This window comes from Peromyscus leucopus, chromosome 9, assembly GCF_004664715.2.
Source record: "Peromyscus leucopus breed LL Stock chromosome 9, UCI_PerLeu_2.1, whole genome shotgun sequence".
In the NCBI taxonomy this organism is placed as follows: domain Eukaryota; kingdom Metazoa; phylum Chordata; class Mammalia; order Rodentia; family Cricetidae; genus Peromyscus; species Peromyscus leucopus.
Genome location: NC_051070.1, coordinates 78,055,373 through 78,082,271, shown reverse-complemented (window position 1 = coordinate 78,082,271; position 26,899 = coordinate 78,055,373). Strand labels below are relative to the sequence as shown.

The 26,899-nt window shown below is 40.1% G+C and overlaps 1 protein-coding gene across 7 annotated transcripts in view; it reads right to left on the bottom strand.

Moving 5' to 3' along the window:
• Nucleotides 1-26,899, bottom strand: part of Ddhd1 (DDHD domain containing 1) — a 74,627-nt gene that overhangs the window by 20,353 nt on the left and 27,375 nt on the right. For 2 of the 7 annotated variants that reach the window (XM_028873597.2, XM_028873600.2), the window contains exons 2-8: nt 18,710-18,883; nt 17,984-18,004; nt 11,560-11,661; nt 10,241-10,369; nt 8,302-8,449; nt 5,589-5,695; nt 2,316-2,422 (exon numbers count right to left, since the gene is read on the bottom strand). In XM_028873597.2, coding sequence (XP_028729430.1) covers nt 2,316-2,422; nt 5,589-5,695; nt 8,302-8,449; nt 10,241-10,369; nt 11,560-11,661; nt 17,984-18,004; nt 18,710-18,883 — 788 coding nt within the window. The remainder of the gene's footprint in view (nt 1-2,315; nt 2,423-5,588; nt 5,696-8,301; nt 8,450-10,240; nt 10,370-11,559; nt 11,662-17,983; nt 18,005-18,709; nt 18,884-26,899) is intronic. The other 5 variants (XM_028873601.2, XM_028873603.2, XM_028873602.2 and 2 more) reach the window with 3 other exon arrangements.

Sequence of the window (26,899 nt, the reverse complement as noted above, 5' to 3'; positions counted from 1 at the left end):
GGATGTCAGAAGAGGGGGCTAGGATTCCCACAACTGGAGTCAGGTGATTGTGAACCACCATGTGGGTGCTGGGAACCGAACCAGCATCCAATGCAAGAACAAGTGCTCTTAACTGCTGAGCCACATCTCCGGCCCCAGTATGAGGGATTTTAATTTACAGACTGTCCTGTAAACAAGCAAACAAACAAGAACACCTCTGCCCACCTCTTCCTCTGTACGCCTTTTATCCTTCATAAGGCTTTAAAAAGCACTACTCAGAATTCCCTGATGGTATCTCCTAGGAGAACTGTTAATTTAAAATATAAACACAAGCTCTATTTCAGGCCAACTGAATCACAACCTCTAGAGGATGGACCTAGAAAACTGTTTTTCTCTTTAAATATTTTGTTTCTTGAACTTTTTAGTTGAAAATACAAAATGTTACCAAGTAAAATTGGTTAAAAAAAAAAAAATCAAATGTCTGCGCTGGAGCCGGCTCAGGGATTATGAAAGCACACTGCTTTTACAGTGACCTGAGTTCAGTTCTCAACTGAACCCATGTAGGGTGGCTCACACCGACTGTTAGCTCTAGCTCCAAGGGAGCCGATGCCCTGGTCTGGACTCCATAGGCACTGCAGTCCCATGCACATCCCCTCCTCACAACACATCATTAAAAAGCCCGTACATTATCTTTTAGTTAGAGTCTCCTCTTGTTAGCATTTATCATATCTGTGGTACTCTCTTCTGGTAATATGCAAATGCATACCTTCCCAAAGTTTTGGTAATTACTTGAGGGATATAGTAGACATGCTGTCATCTTTTATCCCTTAATACTTCGTTGTACATTCTCTAACACTAGAATATTTTGGTAAAATTATTCGTCCACATGGCATATCTGGATATATTTTATCTAATCTACCAGCACAAGTCAGCTCTGCCATCCATTCCTGCAGCTTCCTCATCTACAACAGGACAGCAGGAAATGGGATAGAGTATTTACCAGATCTCTTCCCCTCCTGTGATCAGGAATGTTTCCTACAATTACTGTCTGTTATGACATTGACAATTTAAAAGAATACAGCACCAGTTCCATCCCCTGTTTGTGTTTCTCAGGTATTTCCTCAATATCATGATGCCACACAGGGGATGCTGCATCCTCCACTGGGTATCACATCCACAGGCTCACAATGTCCACCCGTCCCTTGGGGAAACCCAGGAGAGATGCTGCCTGACTTCTCCTGTGTGTAATTATGGTTTCTCTTTTATGGACCAGTGAGCAGACTGCGGGGATGCAGACAATTAGCCTGCTCCTAGACAAAACATTGCCCTCAATTTAATAGTCACTGATGACTCGTCTCCAGTCTCCCTATACCCAATACTGCCACGACAGCTACAAAATGACTTTCCAATGCCAGTCAGCTTTACCATTCTCCTAAAAGTGAGGGACCTATCTGCTTCCCACTTAATTTTTCAAATTACAGTATTAATGAAAGATTTTAAAAAATGGTTTACAATCCTTTGTTGCAGTCATTGTTATATCCCACATTCAAGTACTAATAATTCCTGTAGTAACGGTGAACCACTCTGGTGCCCAAACAGTTTCAGATTCAGCCAACTAGAACGGTTCTCCAGCTCCTACCCTTGTGACCTACCATTATTCTTTTGAACATTTCTTTAGTTTCTGTCACAAATTGTTTTGGCATCCGAACCAGCTATATTCACAAGGTATTGTATTTTTTCTCTATGGGGAATAAGGCACTACAAACACCTGGGTGTTAGGTGTGCTCAGTATGGTAAGGGGATCCTTGTTCTTTTGGCTATTTTAGTATACATGGCTGGGAAATGTATTTATGCATGTAAACATGGTCACCTGCATATACATGTATACATACACACACACACACACATATATATATAAGCAATTTTATAAATCATGTGTTCAGAATGATACCTTCATTCCCAGTCTCTATACACTATAGAACAGTGTTTTTTTTATTATTCTATCTTTTTTTGAGATAGGTCTTTACTCTGTAGTTCACACTGGTCTTGAACTCATGGCAATCATTCTGCCTTAGTCTCCTGAGTACTGGGATTGCAGGTGTGAACCACCATGTACCTTTCTCCTTGTTTTGAGATAGGTCTCACTTTGTAGCTCTGCTTCCTGAGTGCTGAGGTTAAGGTGTGTGCTACCATGTCTGGCTTTCCTCTGTATTTTTAAGGAGCACCAAGTGGTTGTTCTTATGAGCCTCTCTGGTCTGAAGCTGATGAATTCATTATTGAAAAGTGGATGTTACTATAAAGCACACCTACCACGACAAGGTGCTCATGATACTCACCTCATCCCTATAAAGTGGGCTGGTATAGTACATTATGTCCATCGCACTGCTGTTCAGCATGTCCCTCAAGCCGCGCACCTTGTCCGGAGTAATGGAATCAACAGTGTCTACAAGAAAAAAAACAACCACCTCAAACTTAGAGAGGGTCCCAGGGAAACATTACATTTCCTAAAGTAACTTAATATTTAAATATTAAACATTAGCTGGGACCTTTCCTTCTTGCAAAATATCTAAAAAACAAAACAAAAACCAAAAGGTAAAAGACCACAAAAAGAAAGGGAACGTTGAAGGATGAAGGTCATCGTCAATTTTTTTGTCTCTCTTTACCTTGCCCTGACTATGCCTTGTTGTGCCTGGGCACTGCTGACAACACACCAACAATAAATAAGACTTTCCCTATGCTTCATACCTATCCACCTCTGTGAATCAATGGCTCTATGGGCATGCACTGTCAAAGCATAAGTAAACATGAAGGCAAACATATTAGTGATGTGCTTCAGTACACAGGACAAAGCTGGTGGAACTGTGAAAAGTCTACTAAAATGACTGGAGATGCAGCAAAGCATCTGTATTGCTTATAGAAGCACAGAGAATGAACACTGTCCTGTGACAGTACAGGAGGCCAGGAGCCTGGTGACCTCACTCAAGGACAAGTCACTGCTCTGGCTCAGATGATTTATTCTGTAATCTGGTACAATGTAGTAAAGACTGAAAGACACCATGATAAAGACTAGGATTCTCTCTCTACCCTCAACTATTCTCCCAAATATTTTCTAAAGTGTTGGCCTTCATGGTAAGCCTTTGGTCCTACTGATATAAAGAAGACATCACTTTAATCATTTCCCCCAGAGGATAACCAGTTTCTAAGCACATTCAAAGAACAATCTTTCCAGCACTGGGCTGCAATACTGCTCTGCTGTGGATCAGGTTCCACATTAGTACAGATGGCGAGGCATGTGCCATACTGGTCTATCTGCCCAGCTTTGTCCCAACATTCAAGTGTTTCAACTACGGAAGTGAAATTGAGCCAGCAACTTAGGAGGACATGACTGCGACTCTCTTCTTGGCTATTCCGGGCCCTCTGTTCTACAATCATTTTACAGACAGCTCATCAAGTTCTGTGAAAATCTACAGATCAATCTGGGAGTTAGCATCTCTAGAATATTCAACCACTTAATCTGAGAGAATCATCTTTGTATTTAAGTTTTCCTAAATTTTAATAGTTCTTATACTTTAAAATCTAAATATACATATTTAAGTTATTTAAAGTTACACATTTTTTTTTTTTTTTTTTTTTTCGAGACAGGGTTTCTCTGTGTAGCTTTGGTGCCTTTCCTGGAACTCGCTTTGGAGACCAGGCTGGCCTCGAACTCACAGAGATCCACCTGCCTCTGCCTCCCAAGTGCTGGGATTAAAGGCATGCGCCACCACCACCCAGCAAAGTTACACATTTTTTATAGTTGTATATTTAAGCTATTTCTTGGGGCCTTGCATTTTCTGATGTTATTTCTGTTTGTTGCTGGTCTACAGAAAAGCAACTATTTTTACACATAAACCCTCTATGTCATGACCTTGATAAGCCGATCGGTTCTAATGACTTTTCTGTATAGTTTTGTTTGAGCAGATAGCATGGGACCTGTAAATCAGAACTGGTGATTTACATTTATTCCTATCATTCCTTTCTCATGTCTTATTGTGTTGCAAAGACAGTTAAGTCTACGGACATCATTAGTTTTCTTTTATCCTTTCACTACCCATTAGTACACTGAGACTTGCTATAGCATGCTATTACTTTGAAATGTATACAGAGGAAAGCTGAGTGTGAATGTTAATACTTGCACAGTGTTATGTCCTGACTTCAGTGTTCTGCCTCCCTTTCCTTAAGTTCTGGCAGTCACTGGCTGGCTCTTTCTGACTGTAGTTTTGCTTTGTCCAGTTATATGAATGGAAGCATGAAGCACAGACTCTTTTTGGTTGGCTTCTTTCAGTTATCTTAATACCTTCAAAACTATCATCAGTAGGTGATGCCCAGGACTCCAAGGCTCAGGAGGCTAAGGCAGGAAGATTGTGAGTTTCAAGGCCATCTGGGCTACAAAGGTGAGACTGTTTCAAAAACAAACAAGTATCATGACAATGCAAACTTAACCAGAATGACAGGCTCAGAGGTTTAGTAAATGTACATTCCTGAAGTTGACCTGGTGAGTCAGAAAAGCCTATAGTGTTAGTGTATGGAACTTTACGCAGGTACCATTACTGCTGAGACATCTTCCTTTGGTCACTAGCACTTAGCTACTTTGTAGTGGTTTGAAAGACAATGGCCCCCAAAGAGAGTGGCACTATTAGGAAGTGTGGCCTTGTTGGAGACTTGTGTTGCTGGGGGTGGGGGTTGGGCTTTGAGGTCTCATACATGCTCAAGATACCGCCCAGTGTTGGAGACCACTTCCTGTTGCCTGCAAGTCAAGATGTAGGACACTCTGACACTTCTCCAGCACCATGTCTGCCTGCCTGCAGCCATGTTCCACCATGATGATAATGGATTAAACCTCTGAACCTGTAAGCCACCCCGATTAAATGTTTTTCCTTTATAAGAGTTGCTGTGGTCATGGTGTCTCTTCACAGCAATAGAAACCCTAACTTAGACATACTTATTTCTTAAAAAGCTCATTACAATTTTTGATGCTCATACAATTTTGGAGTATAATGTTCTAATAACTATGCTAATGTCCTAATATGCTAATAACTGAGACAGTAACACAGACCCAGAAGACTCTGTGGCTGCACCCAGGGCAGTGTACCACCGTAATGAAGGAGGCTGCCACTGTCCTACAGACCCAGACCTTCTTCCTCTACCTCCAAATCACAAAGGACACACACACAAACATGCTATTTGTGAAGTCTACATGACAGTCCAAAGACACAAGTCAATTTTGTTAATTTTAAAATCAGCTTTTTTTCCTCAAATATGTTCTTGAAGAATCTGGAACAAAAAGTGAATATGCCCTAAGACAACTAAAAAGATTTTGTTCCTGTGGTGTGTCTGTCCATGGGTGTTCAGCTGGTCTGGAACTTGCTGTATCAACCAAGCCAGGCTTGAACTCACAGAGACCGGCCTGCCTTTATCCTTCCCACCCATAAGTGTTGGGATTAAGGGCATATTATGCCATCAAACATGGCCAAGATTTTGATCTTAATAAAATATTTCTAAATCTGTATATTTACTCTCGTAAAGGTTTGTCTTTGGCTAAAATCATTCCATTTCAAAACAAACTATACCTCCATCAAGAGTAAGCTTTGACCGCCATTCAACAGGCAGAAACTCAACGTGTGTTGCATGGTTGGAAAAATGCCTCTCTTCTATTTTTCTTGCTGCCTCTCTCATCCTAAAAAAGAAATAAACGTAAGACACACTTGAGAATGACTTCCTGGATTTCCTGGCAGCTGTGTCCAGCTGTGTCCCTTGACTGACACTACGCTGGTCACACTAGCACAGCTTTGCCTCGGCTACTTCCCTGTCTGTCACTCGGGACTTCAGATGTTCCCACTTACATTATATTCTAAATGACACAGCTCTTCACGGATGTAAGAGCATAATGAACACATCCGTGCTTTCGCTCATCTCCACACATCTCATTTCATCTCCTTTAAACAACTGTATTTTTAATTAATACATAACCGCATCATTTCCTTTCCCCTCCCTCTCTTCCCTCCAGCTCCTCTCATATCCCTGTGCTCGCCTCTCCTACTCCCTCAATTCATGGTCTCTTTCCTTCGAACTATTATTGTTACACACATACAAATGAATAAGTATATAAATACAATCTGCTGAGTCTGTTCAGTCTTGCTTACATATATATAATTTCAGGTCTGACCACATGGTACCGGATAACCAATGAGGGGGCTCATCCTGGGGTTACTAATTTTTTTCTCTCTCTGAAATAGTTGATTGCCTGTAGCTCTTCATCTAGTAATGGTCCCCCATGAGTTTCCTCATCCATGCTGGTATGTCTAGCGGTGGTGCCACTATTCAGGTCTTGTTCAGGCAGCCATACTGTTGAGGTCTCATGGGTGTAGCTTCCCAGTCATAGCTAGAAGACACTATCTTGCAGAAGACTTCCTGGTCCTCTGGCTCTTGCAATCTTTCTGCCCCTTTTAACTCTTTATAATGCAAATTTCAATTTTTTTTTTTACTTTGAAAATTAAGGTATCAATGAACTTACAGTTTTCTTTTTGCCAATTGCATGAATTCTACTACAGATAGGATTTTGATCAGCACAACATAATGAAGATACTCAGAGGTTCACTGTGAAAAATCCTCTCATGCTGTCCCTTCAACAGGTACACCTTCCTTTCATGGTTTAAAGCAAATCCCAAATACCACACCTTTTGATTTCTTCATACAAACATTGAACTTAGGGTTCCAAATACTCGAGGCAATTGCTTCACCACTGAGTTATAGCTTGCACATGTGAGGTAAATGTTCTACCACTGAGCTTCGTCCCTAGCCATCTTATCTCCCAATAGCATGTTTTTCTAAAATAACATCTATTCAATATTAAGGTATTGCAATCAAGTAATTTTTAATTTTAGCAAATATGTAGTTCAGCAGCCTCATTTCCCCAACTGACTATAAAAACTATTTCACAATAACACTAAAACATTTTATACTTGTTTATGTTCCAAATACTGTAGTTCATTCACTGCAGATGATAAATAGGTCACAACTGTTGTTAATTTACAGCCCCCCACCCCCTTATAGAGTCTGTTTACTAATTGCATCCATGTGATATTATTGTGAATAACAATAACACAGTCTTCTACTGCACAGCTCCTGCAAGGTGGTATGAGATGGGGGGCTGAGCAGAGGTCAGTGAGTTTGGAAAGACTCCATAGGTTTCAGCCTTTTTGTGTTAGGTTCTGCCTTACTTGTACCTGAAGAAATTAAACTTCTGTTTTACTAATGATCTCACAGAGGATATGCCAGCAAACCAACTGTCATGGTCCTTGATATCTTAGCAAAGGATGCATCAGGACATAATTATCATGCCAAGTCATATACAGATCATCATAAAACAAAGTCAGAATTAGAGCTACGAGATGTCTGTAAAAGAAAACAAGGGATTGAGAAAACTAAGGGAGCCTCCCAGTCTCCAGCACCACCACAACTTTGAGCGGAACGTGATTTTACTTTAAGCCTCTGTGGGCATGATGATCTTATAGAGTGTAGCAAGCTCCACACCTGCACATGCAGGGTACCGAGGATCTAATTCCTGGAGTCAAACAACCCTTCTTCACGGATGACGAATTTGGCTGGCAGCCTCCGAAGCTGGTCAGTGTGCTTTCCACAGTAACTGGTTTCTTCTCACTATATTAGGAGCCTGTGCCTCATCAGTTCTGCTTTGTCGGGACCACTGGCAAAGAGCCAGATCTAAGGCGGACACTTTAACCAACACCCCTCTAACACAGCACTTAACTTCTGAAACACACAAGGCCCCCTCCCCACATCCCAATAAGCTCCTAACAAGGGTTTAGGGTAAAGCTGAGTACCTGCCAATTAAGGAGAGGAACAAACTCCTGTACGTTAAGTATCCACTGACTTTGGTGTACAAGCTAGAGTTGTTTCCTCTGGGAGCAATTAGTGGGCAGATTATACTGAAAACTGTCAGTTTAAACAATTCTTAATCTTCTCAGAGTTGGACAACTTTGAAGATTCTCAATTTCTGAGGCTCAGAGAGCAACCAACAAACTTGAAACCAGCTCTTTTCCTGCTCTCAACCCTAAATTAATATGTTAATTAAGGCTATTATTTTTTAAATCACTCCTACAATGGAAGTAAAAGTCACATATCATCAACATTCAGTCACTCTTGGTTTCATCTAGAAATATCAAAGGTATTAGAAAAGGTGGCACCAGGAAAACATGGAGTTGAACCTCTGTGGATCTGCTTTGCCTTAGGCAGGAGCTGGGACTCTGTCTGCAGAGAACTCACATGGCTGTGTTTTTTATAATTCTTCCTTGGTCCATCTTCTGTCCAATGCCATGCACAACAAACACGATATGAGAAGTCTGCGAGGGCTTGTCTTCTAGTGTGGCTTCCTCTACATAACCTCTATGAAGTCTGGTCCCACTGCTGGAGGCTGTAGGGAAATTATGGCGCTAAGTTTAGTACTTGGGAAGTTGTATTGTAAAATATGTTCAAAGAAAGAAAAAGTAGTAATGAGAAGAATCTAAGAAAATATTTCACTGGGTATAGAAAGAGAAAATAAAGTTTGTAAGATAATATCTATTGATTGACAGACATAAAATGAAGTGAATACAGCAGAAAAGCCAGAAACCATTAGGAAAATAAAAGGATAAACAGAATATAGAAAAATAAAAAAAAACTTCTATATTAAAACATACACCAGGTATGGTGGCACACGCCTTTAATCCTAGCACTTGGGAGGTAGAGGCAGGTTGATCTCTGTGAGTATAAGGCCAGCCTGGACTACACAGTGAGTTCCAGAATAGCCAGGGATATATAGTGAGACCCTGTTTCAAAAAAACGTCAAAGAGAGCTTGCTAGTCAAAAAGTACACACATTCAATATGTTTTGAGCTGAAGATATAAAAAGTACTCCACAAAATGAATACAACTATAAACAATATAAAATATTCAGATACATTTATAACAAATAAATTAAAAGAATGACATAACATTTTATTAGATTTTAAAAATGAATTTTCAAGGGCTGGAGGGATGGCTCAGCGGTTAAGAGCATTGGCTGTTCTTCCAGAGGTCATGAGTTCAATTCCTAGCAACCACATGGTGGCTCACAACCATCCGTAATGAGATCTTGTGCCCTCTTCTGGCCTGCAAGCATTCATGAAGGCAGAACACTGTATACATAATAAATAAATAAATCTTAAAAAAAAAATTTTTTTTCAAACTTATTGAGGATACTCTATCTTCCCTAAACACTCTTTTAAAAGAAATTTGTGTGTGTGTGTGTGTGTGAGAGAGAGAGAGAGAGAGACAGAGACAGAGAGAGACAGAGACAGAGAGTAGATATATGGGAAGCATGTGCGAGGTCAGGGGACAGCCTCAGGTGTTCGGGGCTTACTTTCCACAAAGCAGCCTCTTGTTCTCTGCTGCACGATGCTAGGCTAGGGTAGCTGGCTCTGAGCTTCCCGGAATCCTGTCTCAGCCCTCTGTCTTGCTGTAGTAGTGCAGGGACTGCGGATGCATACTATGCATCTAGCTTTTATGTGGCTTCTGAGACTTTGAACTCAGGGCATCACACTTGAGTGGCAAGTGCTTCTTCTCTATGGAGCCATCTACCCAACCCTTCCTTTTTCTTTGGTAAGACTACTTCAGCAGGGCGGTGGTGGTGCACATCTTTAATCTCAGCACTCGGGAGGCAGAGGCAGGCTGTGGCCAGCCTCAATCTACAGAGTGAGTTCCAGGACAGCCAAGGCTATTACACAGAGAAACCCTGTCTCAAAACCCTCCCCCAACCCCCGCCTAAAAAAATTCCTAGAATAAATAAATAAATAAACAACAACAACAAAAACAACTTTAAACTGTAAAAGGCCAAGAAACAATTCCTTTAGCAAAATTCTACAAGAGTTGCGTTGTTTTTCCCACAACCACTCTTCCCTCCTCCACTGAAAATGAATCTATGACAATATGGCTTCTGTCCCAACAATTCCAGTCCCCAAACCCACTGTCCCTGAAGACACTTCCAGCCTCCCCTTCCTTTATGCCATGTACCAAGTGCCATGTTCAGGTTTCACTGTCTCGAGGTAGACTGCTTTCACATAGTTAAGAGTTAGTAAGTTTTGCTCAACAGGGTTCTTGTCACTGAATTTAACTTCTACTTAAAAATACATTAAAAACGGAATATGAATTATATACTTTTGAGAACGCGCAGTGACGTGTCACAATACCTTTAGAAAACCCCAGTTTCTGGGTTACAGTCCTTGCGATCTTGGACGTCGTGGCATCACTGTAGAGATACACCTCATCCATGCTGTGCCAATCCACATGATTCCGACTCAGTTTGAAACTATGAACAGCTGTTGTACAAAAGAGAGGAATTTCAAGTTCTCCAAGACAGATTTTTCTTTGTGTAGAAAATCCTAACACTCAGGTTTCTGAATCACTATTACCATGTGCTTTAGTTCAGTAGAGAAAATTTCATTAAAACCATGTGTCACATAAGCAATACACAGACCTTTATAAAAAAGATCGGCAACATCACGAGGAGCAGAAGAGTGACTGGCATGTTATTGAGCTCTTGGATATAGGTGAACTGGCTTTTGATTATGAAGGAGTTGCATCCCCAGGGGGATATGACTCCTCTTTCTGAGGGGTACACACCTATTTAAAAGTTTTCAATAGCTCTGACATAGAAACTTAAGTTCTTCTCCTCCTGTTGATTTTACTAAAAATATTAAGATATGAAAAATTTCACTCAATGCGAAACAAAAAAGAGGCTGATTTGCTCAAAAACTAGTGATTGGCAGGGTACACCTGTTTTACCTAAAGATGAGTTGTTTTAAGAATTAAGAATACATTCATTCTATGTAAGACGGTACAGTCCTGGTCAAGACTGTAAGACATGCTGAAGTAGTGTGTTCCCCATGAGAAGACATGGCACATTACAAGAAAATCTACTTCTTAAATTAACAAATACCTTAGTTTGATGAAAACCAATTATATTTTACTTACCTCTCAGGATATGTTAATGACTTGTACATATGTGTACGTGTGTACGTGTGTGTGTGTTGCGTGAATGTATCTCTCACAGGACTAAGATTCAATTAACACAACACACACAAACAGCTTTAGTTCCATACAATGCAACCATAGGCTCAGATTTTTAATTTAAAAGCTTTTCATAAATTAAAAGAGTTTAATAACTTTTGCAAGGGCTTAATAACCATTTACAAAACAAATTATTGTTAATATAGTTCTGAGCTCCGTATGTTTAAAAGACTGAAACTATATGATCAAATATTTAGAGAAAAGTATAAATCTAGCCAAAGTTTGTTCCTCTGCAAATCATTTATATATTGTCTTAAAGTGGAACATCCTAATATTCAAACATCTTAATGGAATAGTTTTTATATATACGTATAATACTGTAAAACTAAGCCAAACAGCGCAACAGAGACATTTTAAGAAAAAACTAGTACTTCTAAGCTTTAAGCACAACTGAACTACAGCCGGTGTGAGCTACACAGAGAAACTACGGTTACTGTACCTTGGGAACGCTTTCGCTTAAGACCTGTGGCATCTGTACTCTCCTTATATCCTCTCCATTTGAACAGAGAAGGGAGGGTGAAGGGAGGGAGGTGGTAGACAACTAAGAAAGCAAAAACACTGAGCTTCAAAGTACATTTAAGTGAGTTTTTCTATTTAGCCTTTTCCTTTTAGTCTTAACTTTTAAAAACTACATTTGACAAACATTATTCTAAATGCTTTTTAAAATACAATTTCTAGCTAAAAATTGGTAAAACAAAAATTAGTTTAATGTCTGTCAAATATATGCTCTACTTGTATTGAAAGGAACAAAGGCAAATAATATCTAAATTTATCGGTGACAGACAATTACATGATCATTATTTAATTCCTTCGCATAGCTACAAGAAATGCATGGCATTTTTGAATGCTAAGAGATTTATAATCTATTATAAATCTTTATCTTTATTTGTGATGACACAGCCAAGAAGTGATACACAATTTGAGAATACAACCATATTTTAAACAGCTAATTCAGCTCCCCTGAGATACCACAGTATAGAGTCCACTGAATGCTCTCCACACTAAGGTATGATGGCTTTAAGATTCTTTAAAAGCAAGGCTTCCTATCTCAACTGAGGAAGTTGTTAAAAGACTTAAAAGTGAAAAATTTTCTAAGAAAATCATATTGGAGGCTCAACTTTCAACTATCCCTTTTGGAAAGATTAATGATAACATAACAAAAATAATCTCATTAGAAAAACATACGCTGTGCTGTCTTGTAGGCATTAAGCAGACAGCAGAGAAAAGCCAGGCACAGACTGGAGATTTGACGAATCAGTAGATAACCTTAAAGCCAACATGTTCCTTGTCGAATCTGCTAGTTATATACTGCTGATAACATTCCTTATATTTAAGTAATTATTTAGTATACTTGAAACTAAATTTTAAAGATCAGTTTAACTACGTCAGGTAATTATCAAATTTTTATGATTTAGCTAAAATTTATGTTTTAATACATTTAATTTTCACCCTCCCTCCCTTCTACATGAATTTGACATTCAAAGGTTAAATACTGCTCAAATGAAAAAAAAAATCTTTAATTTCTGTTGTATATACAATTGAAGTATATGCAAATATTCATGCAATAAAGGTTTTGGGGAAATTCTTACAAAGCATTAACAACTACAGCTACACATTCAATGACTACACCTACATGCAATTAGATGGCTTTAGGACTATAAACTAGGGCTAAAAGCTGGATGACAGCAGAACTATAGGACGCCTCTGACACGGGGAAAAGGACACAGACGTAGGCTTCTTCCTGCCCACGTTCTTTCGTGTGCCTTCTGGGCAGTCAGGAGCAGAGGTGTACTTAGGCCAGCAAAGGCGTTAAACCAAATAAACTAGGAAAGCTGCTAATACAGCTAAGGGGTCAGACCAATATAAACTTGTAATTCACTCCATAAAGAAACAAAGACTAGATTTTGTCGGTTCAGTGGTAAAACAAATCTGAACCAAATCCCACATTTACCCAAAAGAGCTCTCAGGACACATATAGGCCACCTGACACTATAAAATTTTGTAAGCACTTTCAGAAAGCTGGTCAGACACAATGACGAATTCTTGCCTTTTAAAAACAACAACTTAACTCTACAAAGATAAACAAACATCATTACAAAGCTTTTTGCTCCCAACAGAAAATTGTACTTATTTAAAACATTTTTATAAAATTAAATGGTTATGGTTCTTTACCTTTACATCTTATTTTCATTTAAAAATCATTTGCTACAGAGCTTAATTCTTTGAAGCCCAAACACAGAATTACAGGTATTATTTTTCACAAAAAAAACCCTTTACAAACTAGAGATCACTCACAGGTAAAGGAGGCTTAGGTTCTAGGCAGTTCTATTTCCTTTTGTTAAAATACATTTTGTTAAAAATAAAGTTTAGTAGTTCCTATGTACTATTACAAAAGTATTCATATATTCCCAGTACAACTGAAGGTATAAGTTGATAGCATTAAATAAGATGTTTACATATTAAACATCTTGTTCGGTAATGAAAAAAGACTGAAATGTTAAATTATTTAGAATCATTTCCTTACTAATTAACCTTTCAAGAAACTTTCTTCACCATGTAACTCTGAATACAGTAGTTTATCAAAAAAACATGAATAGAGTAATAATTCCTACAAGAGAGGTACACAACTACTTTTTCCTTTATGAAAGCCAACTGTCTGGAAAACCAGTACTCTTCTTTTAGACAGCACTTGCCCAGGCTGCCTCAAACGATCCCTTGTTGTTTCCTTCCAAGCAATCAGAGTCCAGATATGTCCCATGATGCCTAGCACTGATCTGGAAAATTCTTTCTCTCAGGGAAAGCAGGTAGCCTTGTGCATCTCAAACTTGCTAAGTACAACCAAACTCTAGCACTCTTTCTTGGACCTCAGGTAAATTAATTTGAACAACTGATAAAAAAATTAAATCATAAAGTCACAACCCCAAACTAGAAGATGGGAATCTTCGGTCACCAGAGACAGAGGAGAAAGCTGGTTCAGGGGCCGTAACACCTCCACTTCATACCTCCTCTCTCTTCTCTTCTCTTCTCTTCTCTTCTCTTCTCTTCTCTTCTCTTCTCTTCTCTTCTCTCTCTCTCTCTCTCTCTCTCTCTCTCTCTCTCTCTTCTCTCCCCTCTCCCCTCCCCTCCCCTCTCTCTCTCTCTCTCTCTCTCTCTCTCTCTCTCTCTCTCTCTCTTCTCTCCCCTCTCCCCTCCCCTCCCCTCTATCTCTCTCTCTCTCCTCCCTCTCTCTCCTCTCTCCTCTCTCTCTCTCTCTCTCTCTCTCTCTCTCTCTCTCTCTCTCTCCCTCCCTCCCTCTCTCTCCCCCGCCTCTCGAAAGGGTCTCACTCTGTAGCCCTGGCTGGCCTGGACCAGGCTATCCTCAAACTCTTGGGTTTTCTGTTCTAGGACCCCATCCAGAAGACCAGGTGGTGAGGTCTGAACATAGCAGGAACATCTATTTGTGATGTGGTAGACGAGCCCTAAGCTTGTTTGTCTCATGTTTCTTTTACTACAAAATCGAGGTTGTGCAGTTTGTGGCCAGAGTGATACACAATATTGATACATTTAGGCCAGCTTTTAAAAACTACTGTATTTGCTTGGATAAACTGTAAGGGAATGAAACAACAATTGAGCACTAAATGTATTTTTTTTGTTTTGTTTTGTGAGACAGGGTAGCCTGTCTCAGTAGTTTTTCTGTGTAGCCCGGGAATTTGCTCTGCAGACCAGGCTGACCTCAAACTCAGAGATCCACCTGTTCCTGCCTCCTGAATGCTGGGATTAAAGGTGGGTGCCACCACTACCTGGCAAGAATTACTAATTTGAAGGCACAATTTTATATATATTAGTCATCTTAAGTAAATGGATGGGCTCAGATTAGTTACTGTGTTAGATAAAAATTCCTAGCCTTGGGGTTGGAGAGCAGGCCCAGTGGTTGAGAGTGCTTACTGCTCTTGCAGAGGACCTGAGTTCGGTTCCCAGCACCCACATGGCAGCCTCTTCTAACCCTGCTGGGCACACAGGTGGTACACATAAATACACTCAGCCACACACACACAGATAATTTACCCGTCCTGGCTATTAGATGAGGTAGGAGAGTATTTTCATTTTAGTTCTCAGAGAATTAAGTTTCAAGGACCTAGGTGACAAAGCAGGTTATCTTTATTTGGATAGTTATACCAGACTTCCATCAATCTAGCTCAATGTTTATCTTCAGATTAGTATGAAAATCTAAAGGAGGTAAAAACTTAAAACATATCCAATCCATCTGTGGCAACACTTACACTAAACAGACATGGTCAAAAAAGTGGGAAGTTATATCTTATTTTAATGCTCCTGAAGGCAAGAACTTCGTTTCTTTGGGATTCCATAAAATACTGGAAGAGTTCCTGCTTCTAGTATTTTTAAACATTTGTATTTATTGCACGAGACTCTTCAGACAGCCTGTTAATAACTCCATGGCACTTTCTTCCGAACTGTCTGGATCCACTGTCCGCTGTGCCACTTTGCACTCAATCTGCTCACTATCTGCTGGCTCTCTCCTCTCTAAGATACACTGAACACTCTGTGGGTGGCTGCCTTATATTTCTCCCACAAAAGTGCCTAGCAGAACCGGGAGGCATTGACAATCTTTCTAAAGGAAGAGCCAAAGCTTTATTACCACATGAAAATATTTAGTTGAAAAGGGTATTTTTCACACCAAAAAGATTGAAATAGAAAATTTCAGAAGTTTAGAAAGATGGAGTATATGTTTTAAGTTTGAGTTATTTTCCCCTAAATGGTGGCTTTTTGGAGGGTAAATGTTGTTTCTATAATATCACTGTAAAATACACTACCAAATTTCCCATGATCTTCAACGTTAAGTGTCACACCTTAACCTCTGAGTATATATTTATCATAATACCAAATAATAGATGAAAGGACTGAAAATTATTGAACTAACAATATGATAAATCTTTATCTATATATCACAATGCAACTAACAATCTCATCACAAACCAGAGTGGTGGTATATGCTTGTAATCTTAACGCTTGGGTGGTTAGAGGTTAAGAGGTCACACAATCACATGGAGAAGTCAAGGCCAACTGGGACTACATGACACCGTTTCAAAAAAAACCAAAAAAACAAAAACAGATTTGTGAGGCAGTGGTGGCACATACCTTTAAACCCATTACCTGAGGCAGAGGCAGGTGGATCTCTGTGAGTTCAAGGCCAGCCTAGTCTACAAGGGCTACACAGAGGGACCCTGTCTTAAAAGACTAAATAAATAAATAAAACACATATATAAATAAACATTTCTTCTAATGAATGTCAAGGAATCATTTTAAAATTATGACAATGTAATGCATTATTTCTGTTATTCTTTCCGCTCTTTTTCTCTCCTTTTGTGATATAGCCCTGATTATCCTGGAACTAGCTATGTAGACAAGGCTGACTTTGAACCCAGGAGGGCTGGGATTAAAGGTGTGTACCACCACGCCCAGATGAACATGTTATTTCTAATTAGAATTTCATGTGGATCCTTAAAGATACCAAACAATATTGTTACACTAGTTGAGATTGACCCCCTCCAACACACACACAGAAAAACCCACTCTTACAAATAAACTGTGTTCTTTTTTTTTTTTTTTAACCCCACAAACAGGATTTCTCTGTGTAGACCCAGCAGTCCCAGAACTCACACTGTAGACCAGGCTGGCCTTGAACTCACAGAGATCTAACTGTCTCTGCCTCCCAAGTACTGGGAATAAGGCATGTGCCACCACTGTCCAGCATAAACTGTGTTCTTATGAATACTAAGTTTGGGCACTTTGCAGAAGACTGAAGTATTTGTTACATTTAATATTTAGAAAGGGAGCAGAATATAGAGTTGACATGAAAATTAATTTATTGTGAATATGATTCTAAACCAGTGAGATGCAGGGATGACAGACGAAACTCCACAAAAGGGGAAGAACGTATGAGGAAGGGGACGACTTCCTCCTAGTTTGCATGTTCCCTGCCCTTCCTCCAAGCCCCGGGGCTTTCAAGCACTAACAGTAAGGAACTGGGGTGACAAAAACTATGTTTGTTACAAGAATTGCTATTTTTGAGGTAGAAAACTTAAGGAAGAAAACAGTTCCCAAACTGCACTTTCTCTAATAGCAATGTTTTATGTCGAAGTTTCTGTCATTCACACACTGAAGTAGGTTTGTGGTGATTCTGGTCATAGTGGTAAGAGATTTCATTCCTTAACTTCAAATCAAAGATACATTTTCAATTCCTGCTGCACAAGAGAGCAATACTATTTCTCTAGTTATTAAAACCTTAGCTGCAGGCATGGGCAGCCACAGCTCTTACAGAGAACCACTTTGTCTACGCTGACGGGTAAAACCTTTAGCCTAAATCTACAGCAAAATAAGGATATACTTGAGTCTACAAATTAATAAAGTGAGATAATGTATTTAAAACTCAGAGTATGGTATCTGCCGATTGTAAAGCATCACATAATGATAGATCTCACTGGAAATGTATCAGTTACCCAGACTTAACTGAGCAGACACAGGAGCTAAGGCAGTGAGTGTTGCAGCTTCTTTTCTTGTGACCAATGTATGTGCTTGTGTGTGTTCAGTGACATGACAGACAGTTAAGAACAGAAGCAGAGAGGAAAACAATGGACCACAAGAGAAGAAACTGGATCGAGGTCTGAAGACAGTGAAGAACTACATTCTGTGAATTACCTGATCAATACTGGGCTTCTTGCCTTTAGAGAGGTTTTATGGGGAAAGGAAAAGGATGACTCTGAGTTCAGCAGGGCTTGCCAAAAGCCTCCCAAACAAAGGCAAGCACATAGGAAGAAACACTCTAAGTATCTATATAGTCTAAGCTACCTGGACATTGTACTCACCAGAATAGTTGATCCCACTGCCTGCATTAAATGGAATAATAGAAGGATTTTTAACTTTACCACATATTTTGAGGTTTATTCAAGATTCAGACACATACTGAAAACATGGCAACCTTGGCTATTATATAACATTCTAACTGTTGAAACATATTTACTTGCTGAGTAAGGAACTCTAAAAAGAATAATGTTTTAAATTAAAAACTTCTATTTAGCTTCCAAAGAGAGTTAAAAGATACATAAAAGCAATGCTGACTTTTAAAACTCATGAAAAGAATCAATATTAAAATACTAATAAAAGTGCTTTTTTAATATAACAGCAAGGATTTTTTTAAAATAAGTTCTATTTTCAGTGATAACTCAAATTACCCTAAATGACTAACTTGGAGTATAATATAAACAATTTGTACCAATATTATATATTTTGTTAATACCATGTAATAAAACCTATGTACTAAGTAAAATAATCCAGATATTCATAGTAACTTTAACTTCTAGAATAGTAAAGTATTTTAAAAAACCAAATTTAGAGCTGGGGGATATAGTTTAGGGGCAGAACACTTGCCTAGTATGCATAAGGCCTGACCCCTAGCACCTCAAATAATGTCAAATTTAATACATTCTAACCCCTCCTGAGTTACTGTTACCAAACTTACCAACTACTCTAGAATCATCAATTGCTTACTTACTTTTACAGAACGTATTAAATGTATTAAGTGGTCATCTTACCATCTTTTCCATCTATGGGTTTTGACACTTCAATATCAAAGTTTTCTTGCATCTGCTGACCTCTAAAACAACTGAGATGTTCTTGCTCAATTAAATTACTTTCTTCTTCTTCTAGAGGCTGCCAAGTCCCATCAATAAACCACTGTCCACGCATTACTGGTATTTTATCAGCTTCTGAAAAAGAGACATCACAAGGTCAGCTTCTCAAAAGGAGACTTAGCTACAATTTTGCATTCTACTATTGTGATTCTCCAAACAGACTTTAATGACCCAATATAGTCATTTAAGGTAGAAATACATCCAGATTTCAAGTCAGGGTGTGATTTTCCTGTTCATTTCAGTCACGGTCTCACTCTGGAGCCTTGGTTGGCCTGGAACTCACTGGGTAGACCAGGCTGGCTTCATGCCTGCAGCTGCTCTCTGACCTCTGCCTCCTGAGTGCCAGGTTGGCAAGTGTGACACCAACCTGGCTAGAGTATTTTACAGACATCAGACTAAATTATACTATACACTACACCCAAGTTGCTTTACTATTCAGAAGATAGATGAGCAACTATCTATATATTTGAGGCCCTAAATAACCCAAAATTGGAGGTTAAAGGCTTTACTGTAAGACTTTGTTGGTAGTTCAAAAGCCTTTGTGGTAGTCTGAATTCAATGGCCCCCATAATCTCCTAGGGAGGAGCACTATTGGGAGATGTGAGTATGGCTTTACTGAAGTGGCTATGGCCTTGTTGGAGGAAGTGGGCTCTGAGGTTTCCTATGCTGAGGATACCACCCAGTGTCTCAGTTGACTTCCTGTTGCTGCATATCAAGAGGTAGCCAGCACCATGTCTGTCTGCACACTGCCATGCTCCCCACCATGATGATGATGGACTGAACCTCTGAACTGTAAGCCACCCCAATTGAATGTTTTCTTTATAAGAGCTGCAGTGATGCTGGGCGGTGGTGGTACACACCTTTAATCTCAGCACTTGGGAGGCAGAGGCAGGCAGATCTCTGTGAGTTCAAGGCCAGCCTGGTCTACAGAGCGAGATCCAGGACAGGCACCAAAACTACACAGAAAAACCCTGTCTTGAAAAACCAAAGAGTTGCAGTGGTCATGTGTCTCTTTACAGCAATAGAAACACCAACGAAGACAGCCTTATATTAAGGTGATATCTCAGATGCAGTGTTTAGAAACTGTACATGCAAGGTTGAGCTTTTTAGGCCATGTTGGAATACATGTGTTTCCAGGTAGAACACAAGGAAAAATAATAAGGCAATTATAGTAAATTTTTCATCCATTTAGAAAAAAAAAATTATTGAATAACTGTGGTGGTAATCTAATTGTACTGAAATGTGATTTTGATTGTATGTTAATAAATAAAGTTGTCCGGGGGTCAGAGCTATTGGAGCCATAGCCAGAGTGTGGCGGTGGTGGCACACGCCTTCAATCCCATAGATCTCTGTGTGTTCAGGGATACAGCCAGCATTGGAGACATATACCTTTAAGACCTAGGGGGCTGTACATTCAGTGACGAGGCAGTCACGTGTTTGGGTTTACAACCAATGAGAAGGCAGAACAAAATACTATAAATAGACGAACAGACAGGAAATAGGTCTCTTTCGGGAAGCTGGGACACCGCAGGTGGAAGGGTGAGATTTTAGCTCTGAGCTCTGACCTCTCGGCTTTCTCTTTTACATTGTTTCTGTGTTTCTTATTTAATAAGATGGTTGGTTACATCAATATCTGGCGCCCAACGTTCGTGTTACGAATTCATGAAAAAACTGTTTGCCTGTGGCCTTGTGAGAACCAGCTCAGGCCCAAGCTACACTCAGTTGGTTGTGGTGGCGCACGCCGGTAGGATTTGCTGAAGGAGACAGAGGCAGTAGGATCCCGAGTTTGAGGCCGGCCTAGGAGGCTTGGGAGGAGCTTTGGCCCGGACTGAACCACAAACAGTGGTGGGACCATGGAAGCAGTGGCTACTGCTCCACATTGCCAGCTCCTTCTCATCATGTTGGTGACTGCGGTGATGCTGTTACTTGGAACAAAGGGTTTACTGCTGCTGGTTCAGAGAAGAATTGCCAGGACCATCGTGTTACAAGAAAGCAAAGGTCAGTTTGGAAAAGTTTGGCAAGACAAATGGTGGGGAGAAATTGCTGTGAAGATTTTCTGTTCTAGGGGAGAATGTTCATGGTTCCGAGAGACAGACATTTATCAGACTGTGATTGCTCCAAACCACAGAGGAGGCACCAAAAAAAAAAAAAAAAAAAAAAAAAAAAAAAAAAAGTCTGCAGTGAACCATGACCACGCCTAACAGTGACTTTGAAATCTTCAAAAAGACGACAGGACTCCACAATGGTGATTCTACAAGGACTATGGTAAAGCCATTAAGCTGATTAACACCACGGAAAGATCGACTTTGGACTAGAAACTGGTCAGGACAATTTCGAGATGGCTAGCTGAGATGATCCAGCCTGACAGACTACTCGAACAAGGACTTGTGACAAGCCCTGAACTTTCCTTTTATGCAGAGACTGGACAAATGATACAGGACTTGACAATTAAATTTTTTCTTTTCAAGATTCCCTAAAGATATCTTCACTCCTAGAAAGCAAAAAGAAAAAGAGAATATAGATATGAGATAGATCATCGAATCTACTCTGAGAAAAAAGATAAAGAAATAATAGGATAAATAGGTAGATCATTGAATCTACACTGAAGAAAAGGGGAAGATATAAAAATGACAAAAGGTAGACTACTGAATGTATTATGAAAGAAAAAAGAATATGGATATGATAAGATAAAAAGGGAGATTATGGAATCTACTTTTAAAAAAGAACTACTTGTTTTAAATAAGATAAGTAATGAAAATTTTTTGGTCTGAGTTTATCAGATGTTACTGGACTGGACATTGTTAATATATATAATGGAGTTTTCATCTGAATCTGTCAAATGTTAATGGACTAGACATCATTAATGTAAGTTTTGGCTGTATATATTGTATATACTTATTGGATAGTTTTTCTTGTATTAGTCACAAGCTTTCTTTAATTTTAGACAAAAAGAGAGGAAATGTGGTGGTATTGTGTTCCCCAAAATATCATGTACCTTAATAAACTTATCTGGGGTCAGAGAACAGAAAAGCCACTAGTTAGGCAGTGATAGCACACACCTTTAATCCTAGCATTCCAGAGATAGAAATCCCTCTGGATCTCTGAGTTCAAGGCCACATTGGAAAAAGCCAAGCATGGTGACACACGCCTTTAATCCCAGAAAGCCAGCCTTTAAGCCCAGAGAGTGGTGGTAGAAAGCAGAAAGATATATAAGGCATGAGGACCAGAAACTAGCAGCATTTGGCTGGTTAAGCATGTGGCTGGTTAAGCTTCAGGCTTTCAAGCAGCACAGTTCAGCTGAGATTCATTCTGGATGAGGACACAGAAGCTTCCAGTCTGAGGAAACAAGACCAGCTGAGGATCTGGCCAGGTGAGATAGCTGTGGCTTGTTCTGTCTCTCTGATCTACCAGCATTGACCCCAATAACTGGCCTCGGGTTTGATTTTATTAATAAGAACTTTTAAGATTCATGCTACAAATAACATTTTTTTAAAAAAAAATACTGTTACCAGAAGCCTAAGACCTTTGTTTATTTTAAATAAACCTCACTAGTAGTCATCTTGAATCCTAAAAATGCTTACAAAAAAAAGCAAACACAGGGCTACAAGTACTATAGTAGCAGAGTACTTGCAGAAAACACACCAGGTCCTCAGTTCAACTCTCAGTACTACCAAAAAAAACCAAAAACAAAACACACACACACACACACACACACACACACACACACACACACACACAGCAAATAATAACTGCCCCCTCAAAAACAACACCAACAAAAGAAATCAACCAGAATTAAACCAACATTACTCTAAAAGTAGAAGCAAAATGAAACACACACACACACACACACACACACACACACACACACACACACACGGAAATAATCTACAGGCAAAACAAAAATATACCTTACACTTTCCAACAGTCCCATTTTTAGTAATAACAATGCAGCTAATTTGAACTGTAGGCTCTGATGAATGTATTAGTTTTGTCAATATCATTAGTGTATAAACTGATGGCATGAACATTCTATGGTATGGTTAGGTCTTACCATGCATAAAAGAGGGAAACTATCCATGAGAAAAAAACAGCCAGAGGCATCTGGAAGGAGTCCAGAACAAGAGAGAGAAAGAAGCAGACAGTCAGGGCGATCTGCAGGAAGGGGAGAAGAGCAGGGGATAGAGGCTGGAGAAAGCAGAGTGAGAGCAGAGCAAGGGCTGAGACCCGTGAGAATAGCTGGGTTATAAGGAGGATGAAGGGGCGGCAGGAGACTGGTTTGGGAGCTTGGAAATGTGTAACACATACTAGTGAGCAGAGACTGAGGGAGCCTGGAGGCTGCCACTGACCTAGGTACACTGATAGGCATCACAGCTATGCTAATTGGACCTTGATATGCTGATAGGGCCACAGGTATATGTTAACTGGACAGCCAAAGGTCCCTGCTGCCCGAGGTAAGGGAAATGGCTCCTTCTGGCAGGTGAGAACTGGCTTCACAAGTTCCTGAGAAATGCTGGCTTTATTGAACCACCAGAAAGCTTTCCACAGTCCAGGCTGACTTCATTTCTAGATATCTGGACTGCTGTTTGGAGTTTGGGGAATTGGAGTTTCCTTTGGACCTGAAAATTGGAACTTAGAGCTTTGGCACAAAAGGGATACAGACATAAAAACAACAAAAACAAAACAAAACAAAAAACCAAAAAACTTCTGTCTTCTGTAATTCTAAATTTCAATTAGGAATATCAACATGAACTACTGATGCCTTTTCTCTTTAAAAAAAAAAAAAAAAAGAAAGACAAACCACTCAAGTGCATGTGAGTAACCAACCCTAACACTGAGCTGAGCTGATCTCAAAGTATCAGTTCTCCCAAGTTCAAGACAACGGAACAAAAGAGCTGATTCTGGGCTTGGGCAAGAAATATGTCAGATTATCTATGTGTTTCTACCAGACTTGTACTATGATGTGTTTAAAGTTTGTTCTTTGTCTTGTGTTTTTTGAAATAAAGTCTTCCTGTGTAGCCCTGGCTGGCCCAGGCAGGTCTTGAACTTGGAGTATTAGAATCCCAGCACCCTGGCTCCTATATGTCTTCTTCTAATGCTCTACAGAAACTGTGCACTGCCATGCTTGCTGTGTTAGGAGACATGGTGAAAACAGAGCTTCCCACTCTATGGCTTTCACGCTGTGTGTATGCATACCGTTATGTTTACTGGGGAGGGTGGGAGGCTTGGATTTTACTTTTGCTATTGAGGCTGAAGCCGGGTCTCTTCTCTCCATTAGGTGCAGTAGCTGCACATCCCTTTTGCATCATTGTGCTCTACAAACAAGTGCCTCAAATAAAGTGAAGAACTGGGTTTTGCAAAAAAAGCCATGTGAAGTGTTCTTTTGAATAAGACAATGTTTACTGATATGATTAATATATCTGAACTCAACTCTTTGCTCTTTTATAATTATCCTTTCTTTTTCAAACTTTCTCTGTGTAGCATTTCTGCCCTCCGTATTAGGAAGACTAGGAAAGTGTGTTTCTTATTCGAGAAGTTATCTGTGCGTGCGTGCGTGTGTGTTATTGTAAGTCTTTTTTTTCTTACTTAAATTTTTTACTATTTGGTCAGTCTCTTTTAAATGGTATTTATGACTCCTACTTACTATACATTCAATAGGTTACTACTATTTTCTCTTTGTTTGGACATACAATTACACTTATGTTTCCAACACTGTTTTTTTCCCCTTGAATCTACATTAAAATATAATTGTTTGTGGTATGGATCTTCTAAATCTCTCTATGTCCAATCTGTTCCCCTGATACTAGAAGGGCAGGTTAGCCAGCCCAAGTCCTAAAAGTGCTCCTGTATCGCAGCCTTCCTTGGACATGGTTCTAACTTTATTAGTAATGTGATGCTCACACTCACTCACCCATGCACTCACAATTTGCTGAGTGCATTTAGCATTACTCATATGTACAGATGTTTAGGGCTGACTGCTTGGAACTAGATAATCTATCAGGGGTCTGGCCAAAGACGAATTCAACCCTCTCAGCAGCTAGTAATTGCCTGTGGCTCTCCATGTAGGTGAGGCCTTTTGAAGTTTCCCCCATCCACAGGGATCTGTGGGTAGGTCTGTCTGTGCTTTTTGTTAAACTCTTCCCCACTCCTTTCTTTAGTCTTAGGCCTCGTGTGCCCACTCTGCGCTCCCAGGTTGATAACAGTGATAGTAACGGCTGTAATTTGCTTTCTTTATATAAAAGTAATTAAAGATTCACTGTCTGTCTTGCTGAAGGTGTGAGCTGTGGGTGTGGCCCTTCCTGGCAATTTAGGTTTGGAGAGCTGTCACCACCTTCCAGATCAAGCAGTTTATCTCATTTTATCTTAACTGTAATCTTAATTGTTTCTCCTGCTTCCAAAGTACAGCTGCATCTTACAGAAAACCCATCACCTGTCCCAAGGCACAGAGCCGGTAATGTGAGAACCACGATCCCCGCAGAAGTCTGTCTACTATGTTCACCTGAGCTTTTCCAACCATACTGTGAAGCTTTCTAGGAGGAAAGACACCTGCTTAGCCCTCTGTCCCCCAAACACAGGTTCTGGAGTTGTACCGAGCCATGAAATAACCACCTAACACACCGACTTCTGGGGGGGAAAGACAAACAGCACACAATAGCACACAAATCTGTTCTTCCACCTGTGTTGCTCAGCAGTGAATGGAACACCAACCACCAGCTTGGGGTGGGTCACCCAAGACGCCGCTTCCTGAATGATTTCTACAACTACAGCTCAACGCTATGTTTACTGTATCTCAAAAATCACGCTCAAATTGGGCTGAGGAGAAGGTTCCATGGATAAGCCGTTTGCTATGGGAGACCCATATAAAAGCCAGGTGTGGCTGCAGGTGTAAGAAACTCCAGTACCGGGGGAGGAGACAGGCATACTCCGGAGCTTGCTGGTCAGCTGTCCATCGCAAAGGAAGAAGATAGAGAGCGACAGAGCCTCTCCAGACTCTGATGTGTGCACATGGGTATGTACCCACTCAGCCACCACCAATGACCATAACAACAAAAACCCATCTGACTCACCAGGATGCCTTGGCTCTGGCTTGTTTAGCTCCCAGAAGTCCTCACCGAAACCTGGAGTCACTAGTGTCAAGTCTGGTAACAGTCACCGTCTCTCCTAACGCTTAGTTGTCAGCATGCACTTGCGTAAGTACACATATGTGTGTACACACGGACTCCTCCAGCTACTCCTTTCTCCTCAGAAAGCCAATCTATCTTTTTTAGTTGCCAAAAATGTTTATACTCAGATTCTCTTATGGCTCTGTACTGTTTCTCAGGTAAGTTCCTAATCACCCTCCTTTTGACTTCCTCTTCATATACTTCATGTATACTTCATGTATGTACGCATGCAACTTCTGAGTATCGACCATAAAGCAGGCACCAAGGTAGGTGTTGGGATGCAGAAGAGAGCGTCGATGGCCCCTGTACTTTGTGCATCATCAGGGCACTTCCACCTGTGGTGTGTGGGTGGGTGGGGGGCCCCCGGGCCGGGGGGAGGGTGTATCTGAGTATAATCTATGTATGTTGGTCTTGGATGTTACATATGCACATACGATGTTCTTACCTGTTTCATCTAGTTAACTTCTGGCTTTACCTCTTCATGAGCCCTTCCCTTCTCTAGGACTCTACTGGATTAATGCTATACATACCTGTCAGTATTTATCTTGACTATATTCTTTTAAATTAATATTTAGAAGCCAGGCATCTGTGAGTTTAAGACCAGCCTGGTTTACAGAGTGCATTCCAGGACAGCCAGGGCTACACAAAGAACCCCTGCCTCCAAAAAAAAAAAAAAAAAAAAAGAGCTAAAAGAAAAAAAAGATTAAAAACTATTCACACAAGTAAACCGTTTCTTTATGACATTCATATATACTTTGCTTTTGTTCTGATGATTTTTATTTATTTTTAAATGATTTTTTTGGGTGGGGGCTTTTTGAGACAGGGGCTTCCAGGACACTAGGCTGGTCTCAAACACATTATGTACCTGAGAATGCCCTGAGCTTCTGACAGTCCCGCCTCCACCTGGTTTAAGTGCTGGGATTATGGGCCT